Genomic DNA, 15,250 nt, shown 5'->3' with positions numbered 1-15,250 from the left:
TCATTTTAATTAGTACTAGCACGGAAAGTGCAGTATTTTTGAAGAACAAATGTTCCAGAACTGCCATTAATGTTTTAATAGCTTGTTAAATTTTATTACTAACAGTGGATAAACATTGCCTACTTCTCCTGTTACTTTGGGCCAAAATGAAAATCAGGAGATAAAGGGATATGCCTATGTTATTAGTCACTTCAGGGTCTATTCCTTAATGCAGCCCACACCACTCTACCACATCAACTCTGGCTTGATGTTCCATAGTTTGCACTGTCCACTACAAGGTGATGCTGATATTGTTGACACAAAGACTACATTTTAAAAAGAACCATTCTTGGGAGGCCTGGGTGGCTCAGTTGGTTAAGTGTCTGCCTTCAGCTCAGGTCATGATCCCAGGGTCCTAGTATCGAGTCCTGCATCGGGCTCCCTGCTCATTGGGGAGCCTGCTTCCCCCTTTCTCTCGCCTGCCTCTCTGCCTCCTTGTGCTCTTTCTCCCTCTGTCAAATAAGTAAATAAAGTCTTAAAAAAAAAAAAAAAAAGAACCATTCTTAGCTAAGTGGGATTTTTTTCCCTTATTCACAATTTTATTTTATTTTTATTAACATATACTGTATTATTTGTTTCAGGAGTATAGATCTGTGGTTCATCAGTCTTACACAATTCACAGTGCTCACCATAACACATACCCTCCCCAGTGTCCATCTTATGGTTTGTTTCCCTCTCTGGTTTCATCCCATTTCTTTTTTCCTTCTCTTCCCCCATGATTCTCTGCCTTGTTTCTCAAATTCCACATACCAGCGAGATCATATGATAATTATCTTTCTCTGATTGACTTATTTCACTTAGCATAGTACCCTCTAGTTCCATCCACTCATGGCAAATGGCAAGATTTCATTTCTTTGATGGCTGCATGATATTCCATTATATATATACACCACATCTTTATCCATTCATCTGCTGATGGACATCTAGACTCTTTCCATAGTTTGCCTATTGTGGACATTTCTGCTATAAACATTAGGGTGCACGTGCCCCTTTGGATCACTACATATACATCTTTGGGGTAAATACCCAGTACTAATTGCTGGGTCGTAGGGTAGCTCTGTTTTCAGCTTTTTGAGGAAACTCCATACTGTTCCTCAAAGTCACTGCAGAGTCACTGCACCATCTTGCATTCCCACCAACAGTGTAGGAGGGTTCCCCTTTCTCTGCATCCTCACCAACATCTGTCATTTCCTGACTTGTTGATTTTAGCCATTCTGTCTGGTGTGAGGTGGTATCTCATTGTGGTTTTGATTTGTATTTCCCTGATGGCAGGTGATGTTCAGCACTTTGTCATGTGTCTGCTGGCCATTTGGATGTCTTCTTTGCAGAAATGTCTGTTCATGTCTTCTTCCCATTTCTTGATTGGATTATTTGTTCTTTGGGTGTTGTTTGATAAGTTCTTTGTAAATTTTAGATACTAGTCCTTTATCTGATATGTCATTTGCAAATATCTTCTCATTCTTTCAATTCTCTCTTGGTTTTGTTGACTGTTTCCTTTGCTGTGCAAAAGCTTTTAAAGTCCCAGTAGCTCATTTTTGCCCTTGCTTCCCTTGCCCTTGGCAATGTGTCTGGGAATAAGTTGCTATGGCTGAGGTGGAAGAGGTTGCTGCCATATTCTCCTCAAGGATTTTGATGGATCCCCGTCTCACACTTGGGTCTTTCATCCATTTTGAGTCTATTTCTGTGTCTGGTGCAAGCAAGAGGTTCAGTTTCATTCTTTTGCATGTGGCTGTCCAATTTTCCCAACACCATTTGTTGAAGAGATTGTCTTTTTTCCATTAAATATTCTTTTCTGCTTTGTCGAAGATTAGTTGACCATAGAGTTGAGGGTCCATTTCTGGGCACACCATTCTGTTACATTGATCTCTGTGTCTGTTTTGATGATTACGGCTTTGTAATAGAGCTTGAAGTCCGGAATTGTGATGCCACCAGCTTTGGTTTTCTGTTTCAATATTCCTCTAGCTATTTGGGGTCTTTTCTTGTTCCAGTACATATTGTAGGATTATTTGTTCCATTTCTGTGAAAAAAGTTGATGGTATTTTGATAGGGATTTCATTGAATGTGTAGATTGGTCTAGGTAGCATAGATATTTTAACAATATTTGTTCTTCTAATCCATGAGTATGGAATGTTTTTCCATTTCTTTTATGTCTTCTTCAACTTCTTTCATGACTCTTCTATAGTTTTCTGAGCACGTATCCTTTGCCTCTCTGGCTACATTTATTCTTAGGTATCTTACGGTTTTGGGTGCAGTTGTAAATGAGATTGACTCCTTAATTTATCTTTCTTCTCTCTCATTGTTGGTGTATAGAAATGCAACTGATTTCTGTCCATTGATTTTATATCCTTCCACTTTACTGAATTCCTCTATGAGTTCTAGCAGTTTTGGAGTGGAATCTTTTGGGTTTTCCACATAAAGTATCATATCATCTGCAAAGAGTGAGAAGTGCATATGACTTCTTCTTTGCCAACTCAGATGGCTTGTACCTCTTTTTGTTGTCTGATGGTGAGGCTTGGACTTCCAGTACTATGTTGAATGGCAGTGATGATAGTGGACATCCCTGCCATCTTTCTGACGAGAATGATATTCACTGTGGGGTTTTCATAGATGACTTTTTGATGTTATTGACATATGTAGCCTCTATCCTACACTGTGAAGAGTTTTAATCAAGAAAAGATGCTGTACTTTATCAGATGTTCTTTCTGCATCTGTTGAGAGTATCATATGGTGTTTGTCCTTTCTTTGATTAATGTAATGTAATGTATGACATTGATTGATTTCTGGATGTTGAACCAAACTTGTAGCACAGAAATAAATCCCACTTGGTCATGGTGAATAATCCTTTGGATAGTATTTTTGTCAGAATTTTTGCATCCATGTTCATCAGGGATATTTGTCTGTAATTCCCCTTTTTTGATGGGTCATTGTCCAGTTTTGGGATTATGGTAATGCTGGCCTCATAAAATGAGTTTGGAAGTTTTCCTTCCATATCTGTTTTTTGGAACAGTTTCAGAAGAATAAGTGTTAACTTTTCTTTAAATGTTTGATGGAATTCCAGTGGGAAGCCATCAGTCCCTGGGCTCTTGTTTGTTGGGAGGTTTTTCATTAGTGCTTCAGTTTCATTTCTGCTTTGGGGTCTGTTCTTTTCTCTTTCTTCCTGCATTAGTTTTGGTAGTTTATATGTCTTTAGGAATGCATCCATTTCTTCCCGATTATCTTATTTGTTCTCATAGAGTTACTCATATGTTCTTATAATCATTTGTATTTCTTCAGTGTTGGTTGTAATCTCTCCTCTTTCATTCATGATTTTATATTTGGGTCCCCTCTCTTTTCTTTTTGATAAGTCTGGCCAGAGGTTTGTCCATTCTTACTAATTCTTTCAAAGAACCAGCTCCTAGTTTCATTGATCTGTTTTTCTGTTCTTTTGGTTTCTATTTCCTTGATCTCTGCTCTAATCTTTATTATTTCTCTTCTGCTGTGTTTAGGCTTTCTTTGCTGTTCTTTCTCCAGCTCCTTTAGGTGTGGGATTAGGTTGTGTATTTGAGACCTTTCTTGTTTCTTTTTTTTTTTTTTTTTTAAGATTTTAGTTATTTATTTGTCAGAGAGCGAGTGAGAGCGAGCACAGGCAGACAGAGTGGCAGGCAGAGTCAGAGGGAGAAGCAGGCTACCTGCAGAGCAAGGAGCCCGATGTGGGACTCGATCCCAGGATGCTGGGATCATGACCTGAGCTGAAGGCAGCTGCTTAACCAACTGAGCCACCCAGACGTCCCTGGTGATCACAAATTCTTTCAGTTTCTGTTTGTCCTGGAAGTTTTTTGTCTCTTCTTTTTTTTTTTTTTTTTTTTTTTTTTAAGATTTTATTTATTTATTTATTTGACGACAGAGATCACAAGTAGGCAGAGAGGCAGGCAGGCAGAGAGAGAGGAAGGGGAGCAGGCTCCCTGCTGAGCAGAGAGCCTGATGCAGGGCTTGATCCCAGGACCTGGGTCATGACCTGAGCCGAAGGCAGAGGCTTTAACCCACTGAGCCACCCAGGCGCCCCTCTTCTATTTTTGATGACAGCTTAGCTGGTTATAGTCTTCTTGGCTGCATATTTTTCTAGTTTAGTACACTGAATATATCACGCCAGTCCTTTCTGGCCTGCCAGGTCTCTGTGGTCTGCTGTCCATCTAATGTTTCTACCATTATAAGTTACAGATCTCTTCTCCAGAGTTGCTTTCAGGATTTACTCTTTTCTCTGAGATTTGTAAATTGGGTTATCTGTGCCTCCTGGATTTTGATGCCAGTTTCCTTCACCAGATAAGGAAAGTTTTCTGCTTTAATTTGCTCCAGTATACCTTCTGCCCCTCTTTCTCTTTCTTCCTCTTCTGGGATCCCAATTATTCTAATATTGTTTCACTTTATCATATCACATATCTCTCAAATTCTCCCCTTGTGATCCAGTTCTTGTTTTTATCTTTTTCTCAGCTTCTTTATTCTCTATCATTTGGTCTTCTATATCACAAATTCTCTTCTGCCTCATTTATCCTAGCAGTTAGAGCCTCCATTTTTATGGCACCTCATTAATAGCCTTTTTAGTTTCAATTGGTTAAATTTTATTTCTCCAGAAAGGGATTCTCTAGTATCTTCTGTGCCTTTTTTTTTTTTTTTAATTTTTATTCACTGGAGCCACCATAGCACATACCCTCCCCAATGTCCATCACCCAGCCACCCTATCACTCCCCCCTCCCTTTTTCTATGCTTTTTTCAAGCCCAGCTAGTATCTTTATAATCATCATTCTGAACCCTGGTTCCGGCATCTTACTAATGTCCATATAATTGCCATAAGAGGCAATACCCTGGCAGTCGGTATTGCCTCTTATTCTTTTTTTTTTTTGAGGTGAGTTTTTCTGTTTTGTCATTTTGTCCAGAAGAGAATAGATGAACAAGAGAGCAAAATACTGCAAGGGTAACAACCCCAGAAAAATATGCACTAAACAAATCAGAAGAGACCCAAAACCTTGGGGTGGAGGGAGGAGGGGAAAAAAGAAAAAAGAAGACTATGATCAGGCTGGTGAATAGAACAGAGCCACACACTAGATTTGGGGTGTATTTTGGTCTTTTGGAAGAAACTGCCTCCCAAAATTTTAAAGAAATACTTATACACACACACACACACACACACACACAAGGGTAAATACAATGAAGGGGTAAATTATGGCTATAAAAACGAAAATTAAAAAAGATTTTTAAAAAGGTCTTGATAAGTTGGTTGAAAAAAGAGGAAAATTAAAAAAAAAGAAATAGAAAAAAAATTAATAAAACTTTAAATATTAACTTTGAAAGACTAAAGAATCATGGAGGAAAAGCCATGAATTCTCTGTGGTGTATTCCCCTAGCGCTGGAGTTTTGCAGTTCTCATTGATTGGTAAACTTGGTCTTGACTGGATGTTCTTGCTGATCTTCTGGAGGAGGGGCCTGTCGCATTGATTCTCAAATGTCTTTGTCTCAGGTGGAATTGCACCATTCTTGCCAGGGGCCAGGCTAAATAATCTTCTTGGGTTTGCACTCAGTAGCTTTTCTTCCCTGAAGATTTCTGCACAGCTTTAGAGAACAAGTATGAAAATGGCAGCCTCCCAAACTCTGGCCCTCTAAGTGCCGAGAGCTTGGGTCCGCACTCCTCAGCGAGCCCTCAGAGAAAAGTAGTCAGTCACTACTGTCTCCCTGGTCTCTGGCCACATTCCTTGCTCACCTGGCCTGTGACCAAGCGTTTCTATCTCAGGCACATGACTGTGTTCACGTTTGGAATCTCCAAACCTAGCAGATTCCTGTGGCAGGCTCCTGAATCAGGCTCCCACACGAGGCTCCCAAGCCACTCTTGCTGGGAAAGAAAGGGAGTCTTCCCGATGTGCCGCTTGTTGGGCCCTTGCTCAAAGAGCAGTGGCCCAGTCGTGCCAGGGATTGCAGTTTAAGGTAACCCTGAGCTGAGAGCCCCCTCCTGGGCTTAGTCTTTGCAGCTGGCTTTCCCGCTCTGATACCTGGGAGCTCTACTGCAGTCAGGCACCCCTGGCCTTTCTGTGACCCCAAGGGCCCTGATTCCACACTATCCCAGTGAGGGTTCCATCCCTGGCGTAGCCATTGGAGCAATGTTTCTCAGCAGAGCAGACTTGTAAAAGTTCCAATTTTGTGCTCCTCTGTTCCATCACTTGCTAGTACCTGGCTGTATATCGCCTCAGATTCACTTCTCTATATATCCTGACTTCCAGAATGTGGTTGCTTTTCTTTTTCTTTTTTAAGATTTTATTTATTTGACAGATCACAAGTACACAGAGAGGCAGGCAGAGAGAGAGGGAAGCAGGCTCCCCACCGAGCAGAGAGCCCGATGCGGGGCTCGATCCCAGGACCCTGGGATCATGACCTGAGCCGAAGGCAGAGGCTTTAACCCACTGAACCACCCAGGTGCCCCTGTGGTTGCTTTTCTATTCATAGAGTTGCTGCTGTTTAGCAGCAACTAAATAACAACTCAGCTATGCTGTTAAGTATGTAGGTGTTCAGAATGGTTTGATAACTATCTAGCTGAATTCCTGAGACCAGACAAAATTTAGGTCTCCTACTCCTCTATCATCTTGATGCCCTCTCTAAGTGGGATTTTTTTTAAGATTAACAAATACCAGCATGATTCCATTGAGGAATAATAGTAGGAGTTCCCCCATGGTTTACCTGGCTTATGGGCATTAAAATAATTCTTTTAAAATACTTGTTCCACACTGTGTAGTATGATGCTCAGAAATATCTTGCCATTATCACTGTATTCGTTCCATAGCTGAAGACTAGTCCTATTTTTCCTACCTTTTAAGCAAGTCAGACTTGAATCTTGGTTGGCTCTTTATTGATAAAAATATTAGAAAGGACAACTTATTCTGAAATAAAGTCAGGTTAACCTGGTCTCTTGGCTGCAATAAAAATGCTTTCCTTTCTGAGAATTGTTTTGGGAAGATTTTACCCCTGAGAACAACTCATGGCTAAATTAAAATATATTCCTAGTGCCCAAAGCCCATAGAATATTCTGCCATTTCTTTCTTTCATTTTTTTAATGATTTTATTTATTTATTTGACAGGGAGAGAGATCACACAAGCAGGAGGAGCAGCAGGCAGAGGGAGAGGGAAAAGCAGGCTCCCTGCTGAGCAGGGAGCTGGGCATGGGGCTTGATTCCAGGACCCTGGGATCATGACCGGAGCCAAAGGCAGACCCTCAACCAACTGAGCCACCCAGGATCCCCTCTTTCACCATTTCCATATCAGCCTGCGGTAATATGGATAGATGGGTAGATATTTAGAGCTCAGGGACCATATGTGCTGGTTTACCTGGGACAGTCCATGTACCTATGGTCTTGGTATAATTATTAATAGCATTCCCTTGTGTTAATTTTATTTCACACTTCATAAAGTAGGCAATCTCCATCTCGAGAGTACAGAGAGAACTGCAAAATAAGGGAAAAGAACTGCAAGCAGGAAACAAGAGCTACTTGGGTTAATTTGATTGGCTGGGGTGGTATATCTGACCTTACTAGAAATATCAAGGAAGAAAGAAATAACTGCAGGTCCCAGAGTTGGCTTGCCAGTTGTAGATTAGCTACTGGTTATACTGTGTTTCTGGTTAAGCAAGGGAACACAAAAGTCATCTAAGTTTCAGTTTGCTGACATGGCACCATGGGCACCAGTGGTTCCATCTTGGGAAATTTATTGCAATGCTTGTCTCAAAATGCCCTGATTTGGGATGATAAATTTCAAGGTTACCCTACGTAAAAAGGACAAGAATAGAGGAAGAAGATTCTGCATCCCGTGTTAGAATCGCCAAGATATTAATTTACTTCCCTGTGTAGCATCTTTAGCATTGTTGAGATACTTCCTAAAGATACTTCTTTCTTTTCTGGGGTGCTACTTTTAACCTCAATATGGTGGGTACATCGTCTTTCCTTCTTGCATAAGATATTTTGTTCTTTTTCTATAAATGTATAAAAATGACTTTGCATATATAGGTTTCAGGAAGTTATTCTTGATTCTGCTCTCCAAGGTGGTCTTTGTCACCTTTTAATTGTCACCTGTACTTATCTGTCAATTTTTAATTGGTATGATTTTTTCCAAAAATGTCTCCAAAAAGTCAATTTTTTTGTTTTCAATCCTAGATCTTTGTTCCCATTCCTCTAGCCTGGTGGTTACTCTCTGGCTTCTGCTAGGCAATCTATTTCCTCTGCTGGCTGGATTTCTTCTGTGTGTATGGCACTAGGAATGGAAAAGTGAATTCTCAAGACATTACTTTGTGTCACGTTCCTCTGAACAAAGCACAAATCTGGGAGAGTGCCAGCCTAGGCAGATGGCAAAAGAGGCGTTCCTAACTTTGGCTTGGAAGCTTTGACCACAGTCAGACCTTGAAGCAGAACTTCACAGCAGTCACTCTTCATCAGCAGTCCGACAGCCTCAGAGCTTGGAGGAGGAGAAGGAATTCTAAGTCACCATGTCTTTATTTGTCAGAATGTATAACCTGCCTGAAATTTGCCTTTGAAAATGGAATAATTGGTGAAATTTTCAGAGTGATTACATACCCCAGCATTTTCATTAACCTAAAATGAATACTGCAGTAATTTTTAAAATGGCTATTATAAGATTATAAATTATGGATCCTGTCCTCAAAAGTTAAATTGTCCTTTGAATTACAGATAGTAATTGAATTGGGTTTCTGTATCACTGTTATATTGAATTTAATGGCTGTACATGGTACACTTAAATCATTATTCTCATTGTCTAAAAGGTTGGGTTTTTTTTTAATGTTTTGCTAAATCTTATGATTTGACCATGCTTGGCTTTTTCAAACCAGCTGTGTGGCAGTTTACTACTTAACCATTAGGCACTGGTAGCCCTTCCAGTTGTGTTCTCCAGTAATTTAATCATGACGTGAAAAACTGTGGTCGCAGAGAGAGAAAAATACTCTGCCATGTAACACTGAAGACAGGCAAACAGAAGAAAACTTAATTGTATGTTTTTCAGATAATAATTATGATAACTGTAACCCAAGAAAAATAGAACTATTCTTTTTTGACCAGTGAAGAGAAAAATTATGGTACTACATAGAGAGATATGCGGTTATTTTCAAGTAGGCTAAGAAGTTATTACAGAAGAATATCTACTATCTGAAAATTATATATAAGAAGAAAAATATAAGTCAAAACAAGATGGTTTACTAATAGCAAAGTGTAAGTTTGTTGTAGGGCCTATTCATCACCCACAATATAAGGCGTGGTCCGCAGAAGTCAGAAAATTGCCTGTGCTTTAAAAGGAGGTGATGTTCTTGATATGATGTGATTTCCGCCCAGTGCTCTGAATGTCAAAGTGAAGAAGTTCAGTGAAGCGCAGGTAAATGGCAGGAGTAACTATGACTCTCTGAAGGTAGCCAAATGCCTCGTCATCTAATTAGTAATGCACATTAGTAATGCACATGAGTGGATGAACGAGATTCCCATTGTCCCTAGCTACTATCCAGAGAAACCAGACAGGGGAATGGGTTTGGCAGACAAAAAACAAAAACAAACCAACGGTAAAAAGAGGTGATGTTTTTGCTTCCTGCTTTTGACACTGCTCCTGTTACTACGTAGATTCTCATCCTCAGAAACAATTCTGCTCCGGTACTAAAGCTTACCACCCCCTCTTAGTAATTCAATTCAAAGATTTTTTAGTGATGAGTAATGCCCAGTTCTCTCTAAAGTTAATGAAGTCCTCAAACACCTGAACAGTATTTTTTCATTCATTCATCTATTCATTCATTCATTCACCTTTTAATTTAGCATAGTTATTGAGCACTCCATTTAAGAGATTATGCTAAGTGAGCAAGCAGTATAATTACTAAAAAGTAATTCCAGCTGACCATTTGACATGCGAGCCAAACTGCAACCCAGAATAGAGGAAAGTCACCTTTTTCTAATGCATAAGTTTTAAATATGTATTTGCAAGCAGTTTTAAATTGGAGGTATTTGTCATTGTAAAAAAAGAAAGAAAGAAAGAAAGAAAAAGCTGGGGGTCTCTAGCATAGCTAACTTCAGCTAAAGAGAAGTTAAAAGTAATGGTGTCAGGCCAGTGCTTAGTTTTCTGCCTTTGTCACACATTACTTTAAAGGTTAAGGAAAAGTATAGAGTATATTTTTAAAGAAAATTATAAAACTCTAAACTTATATATTGATTGTGATTATGAATCATCCTGCAAAGTTGTATAAAGAATTTCACCAAAAGTATGATGGATAATATATTTGAGATTCACAGTGGTAGGTTCAATTATATTTTGACTGTTGTGCAGTAATGCCATTTAGGTAGTATTGTTTCCGAGCATGGTGCTTTTTATACTTGAAATATATTTTTGCTTTATTTTTTATTGATATAATTATATTTGCACTAATGACTTTCTGGAGAAAATATTATAGATGACATTTTTTCTATATATATATTTATTAAGCTTGGAATCTGATACCCTAGTGTTTTCTCTGCACAAATAAGGAACTTGATAAGGTATGTGGCTAAGAAATCTTGAGTTTCTGAGGGTAACTAACAGCTCCGGTGTCTTCCTTCCTCTTCAACAAGTCTTGAGAGTGGTTGCTTATCACTGATTCTTCATAGTATACCCTGTGAAGACTTAGAAGGTCACTGAACCTATAAGAAATGTTAAGAGGAGCATTTGAGCCACTTAGAATATGGCCGTAGTATAAAAACAGACTTAAAGTCTGAGATTTCCGTGCAGAATTAGTGGGCTAGAATTCAGCTTTGAACTGAAGAATTCAAAATGGCCTATATGTTGGTATCCTGTGGCAGGATGCCTTTTATGTTAACAAAAGCAGTTCACCGAGAAGACTAGCAGACTGCAGCCATGGTGGAAGTGAGATGGGGGACATGGTGGAAGTAGCTGATTTGGGGACAATAGACTGGAGTCTCTTTCTGACTCAAAAAGTGTGGAGTGCATATAAAAATGGACCAGACTACCTCAGTTTTCAGTTCAGATTTAGGTTCATTTTGATAGTATTAAGGTCCCGATTGTCAAAAATAACAAGTGATTTTGTCTCTCAGGTTTTCAAGAACAGAATTTACAGGAAGGCAGCAAAAGCCGTGTCAGCAGACTTGAGCTGACAGCTTTAAAGAAACTGGCAAACAGTTAGGTAGTCTTAAGGTAGACTCCTCTAATACTCTCCTGAAGAATATCCTTTTCCCTTACTTATTTCTTAAGGATATTTATTTTTGTTAAGACCAAATAGACGTTCTTAAAATGTTATAAATTATGCCTAAAATTAGTTTCTGCCTAGTATGTTGGCTTAGAGTTTATCAGTATTTGAAGATGAAACATGAATTAGTGAAGTTTAAATGGCTTTAGGAAGATACATAAATAAACATATCTGAGTATTCCATAAAATTTTATCAATATTCTCCTCACTATTAGAAGACCCAACTGTAAAATGGCTAGCTGCCTTGTCAGATTCTTTTAGCTCTAATATTCTATGACCAACATTCATCCAGACTCAGTAGGTCACTGCTGGCTCTGATTGTGTCCTAGAGTATGCCAGCTTGCGCATCATGTTCATGACAGTGTCTCGGGCTCAGTGCCCTGGTGCTGTCCATGTCCTTGGACACTGAGTGGAGAGAGAAGAGCCATCTCTGAGGGCATTTGAGCTGTCCTGATAAAGGAGGTGGACTTTAGTCATAACCCCACAGATCATTTCATAGTGGGCACTAGTCATTCATGCCATGTCCTTGCAGCCCTGGAAGATGAATATATTTTGATAAGATTGTGCTACTCATTCTGAAGAAAGAACTTATCTCCTGAAAGGACTACTACTACTATTACTACTACTACTATTACTTTTTCTCCTTCTCTTTCTCCTTTTCCTCCTCCTCCTCCTTTTCTTCTTCTCCTAATTCTTCTTCTTCTTCTAATTCTTTTTCTTCTTCTTCTAATTCTTCTTCTTCTTCTCCTCCTCCTCCTCCTCCTTCTTCTTTCTCTTCTTCCTTTTCTTTTTTTGATACATTCAGTCAGAATAGGGTTGGAAGTGATGAATTATTTTCTTTTATGTTTACATTTTTGGTAAATAGAAGATTTAAGAACTAATCTTTATTTGTGTTATTGAACTTCAAGTGTAATGTATTCCTTGGTTTAAAAAAAAAACTTTAATAAAAATGGAAACTAATCTGTATTTTGTCTTTACTTACCATCAGTTTTTAAAACCTGGTTGAAGAACACAAGCCATGTGCACTATTTGGGGAATTGTTAACAGCACTATTTGTGTTAATTGTGAAATAATTTGATTTCTACTTTAATGGATTAGAATTGCCCTACTTAACGAATGGGGACAGGTTTTATGTAAAGCTGTAGGGAGTAGCCCTCCTCAAAGAGTTATGTAAATAAGAGAGCAGTCTAAAACAGTTTAGGGGAAGCTCCTCTGGCTGCAGATGATCCCAGTCCCTTTTGTTTTATGCTGTGGGCTACGAGTCCCATTGCAAGAGCCCCCTGGCACATTCACATACCATACTCTGTGCAGTTACAGCAAGTAGATTGTGGCAGTACTCTTGAGGTGTGAATCTTCTTCATCACCTGAATGTAGTTTGAGAAAGGATGTCCTGGACATGCCTTCATGTGCACTTGAAGGCATTCCACCCTGTGGCATGGATCCAAGCACTTTGTGACCTAGTTGCTGAGCTGAGACCCTGGTGGAAATTTTTAATAATAATAATTTGGATTTTTAAAATGTTAAATAGTTCATAAAAGTAGCTAAAACTATATGTAATAAATTACTTCAAGTAGTTGAATTAAGCCAATATTATTTGCATAGCATACTGAAGAGGAAACTGTCTACCTCTTACATATTACACTGTTTACCTTCCAATATGTTCATCAAATATAGTTTGTTTAGTAGGCATTATCCATAAGCTGTCTTTTGTCTACAGCCTCTCTGATAGATTTGCCAAAAAAGAGGGGTTTATTTAAATCAGCTTTGTTAAGTGTTTGCTCAGAAATTCATTTGTTAATGTTTAAATTAAATTGGACATATTTGGAGATGGTAGTCCAAATATGTGCTCTGACGTTCCAGTAGATAGCCACATTTCCCATTCTGTATGTATAGAAATGGGTATTTTTCTGCCTACAGACTTTAGTATATCTTAGGTTCAATGCCACTAACAGTTAATTTTTTTCAATTTAGAAACAGTGACTCAACAACTTCCTGACATTATCGCATTTGGAAATACTCAAATCACAGTATCTGAACACCTCCTGGCTTTTTCTCCCTCACCCCTAGTGAATTTCAAAAAGGCCACAATCAACTTGGGAGAGATTTTTTTTTTTTTTTTTAAGATTTATTTATTTGATGGAATGAGAAAGATCACAAGTAGGCCAAGAGGCAGGCGGGAAGTGGGGAAGCAGGCTCCCTGCCGAGCAGGGCTCTATCCCAGGACCCTGAGCTGAAGGCAGAGGCTTACCCACTGAGCCACCCAGGCGCTCCAGGAGAGATTTTTACATGGGCCCCACCTACAGTTCATGAATGTGTATACAGCAAAGGTTTTGATATATTTGGCTGAAGTGATGAAAATTTAATGTGAGATAACCACAAAGAATAGAGTTGGCTCTGTTGTCATACACCACACCACGGTTTACCATCCCAGTCTCCAGAGTCTTAAATCTTAAACAGGTTAACTATTCTAAAGCGAGGGGGGAGGTGGCATGATGGTTAGCTCAGTCAGTTAAGCATCTGACTCTTTTTTCTTTCTTTCTTTTTTTAAAGTAAGCATACCCAGCATGGAGCCTAACATAGGGCTTAAACTCACAACCCTGGTTAAGACCTGAGCTGAAATCAAAGGTTTGATGCTTAACTGACAGAGCTACTCAGGTGCCCCAAGCATTCAATTCTTAATCTTAGGTCAGGTCTTAATCTCAGGCTCATGAGGCCTAGTTTGGAGCCTACTTAAAAAAAATAATAATAAATGAAATTATTGGGTAGTTGTGAAGTTTCATGCTTGCTATTAAGTAAATAAAATCTGCAAAATCTGCATTTCTTATAATAGGTTTGACAAAAGAGTGAAGAAGGAGTCACTTAAGTGCTATATAGATGCTAAATAACCCTTAGGGGTAAGTATCTTCACAGTGGAAAAAAAAAAAAAGAAGAAATGTCTGAAGCAAGTCAGTGCTCAGACTGAGGTGAGTTAGTGGCTTTGCCCCACTGGGATTTTTGCCCCAGAGCCCCTGCACCACACTGTGCACCATGCTGTATGTCCATAGATGGGGGTTTTCTCTGGTTTTGCCTCATTTTTCTCTCACACCACTTAAGCCTGTATCATGCCTCCTGCTTCCCCATCACCAGGTCAAAACAGTCCTGTTTTCTCAAGTGTGTGTACATATCTGTTTGGTGGCATCATTGATTGGAAGTGGTAGGGGGGATCCTATCAATCCATTATTTCTCAAAGACTGATAGGGAAGGAGCCAGCAACCCTCACTAATTTACTAATCTGGTAGAAACCAGACTCTCCCATGCCACTTCGGTCTGCTCCTGCTGTTTTATCATCTCCGTACCACCGTTCAGTTTCCAGGTCGGGAATGGCAGTGTCTGGTGTGGCTGCCCATGCACCATGCCCCAGGAGGCATGGTAGTGAAAATGAGCGGACTGGAGTCTCCGGAGCTGAGGAACACAGCGGGTCAACTCGGGGATGGGTAGGTACCACCTGGCTGTGGCTCTCAGATGCCCCAATAAGCCAAAGGCATAGATTCAGAAATCATTTAGGCCAGAGGCAGAAACAGTGAAGGTGAATCTATACACAGAGGAAAAAGTGCTGGGGTTAGTCAAAGATTAGGCTAACGGGGCCAGAGAAAATGAGTGAATGCGGAAGGACCAGACTACATTCTGTTGGACCGGGGAGGGGCTGCCTTTTGTTCTGGACTCCCAGGTTTAAGTGCACTGAGAGTGCTTTCTGATACCTAAGCTCAGTGGAGATACTGAATCTAGTGATTTAATTTTGCAATAGTCTCTGCTGGGTACTAACTATTCAACATGTATTGGGCATCAACCCTGTCAGGTGCCCTACAGGCCTTCCCATGGTCCACAAGAAACCCACAGACATGGTGTCTGCCCTGGAGCCAGTGAAGGATGGGGACAATTGAACAAGTATTTACGGTGAACTATACACTTGAAGATGAAGAGATAAAATGTATAGCA

General features: G+C 39.6%; 1 protein-coding gene across 1 annotated transcript in view; it reads left to right on the top strand.

Moving 5' to 3' along the window:
- LMLN (leishmanolysin like peptidase) overlaps positions 1–10,080 on the top strand; it is an 83,188-nt gene extending 73,108 nt beyond the window's left edge. The window contains exon 17 of the mRNA XM_032336024.1: positions 8,205–10,080. Within this exon, the coding sequence (XP_032191915.1) occupies positions 8,205–8,305 (101 nt within the window). The 3' untranslated portion in view covers positions 8,306–10,080. The remainder of the gene's footprint in view (positions 1–8,204) is intronic.
- Positions 10,081–15,250: the final 5,170 nt, after the last annotated feature.

Source organism: Mustela erminea, chromosome 1 (assembly GCF_009829155.1).
Source record: "Mustela erminea isolate mMusErm1 chromosome 1, mMusErm1.Pri, whole genome shotgun sequence".
Taxonomy (NCBI): Eukaryota; Metazoa; Chordata; class Mammalia; order Carnivora; family Mustelidae; genus Mustela; species Mustela erminea.
Note: the sequence above shows the minus strand (reverse complement) of the source record. Positions and strands in the feature narration are given on the sequence as shown.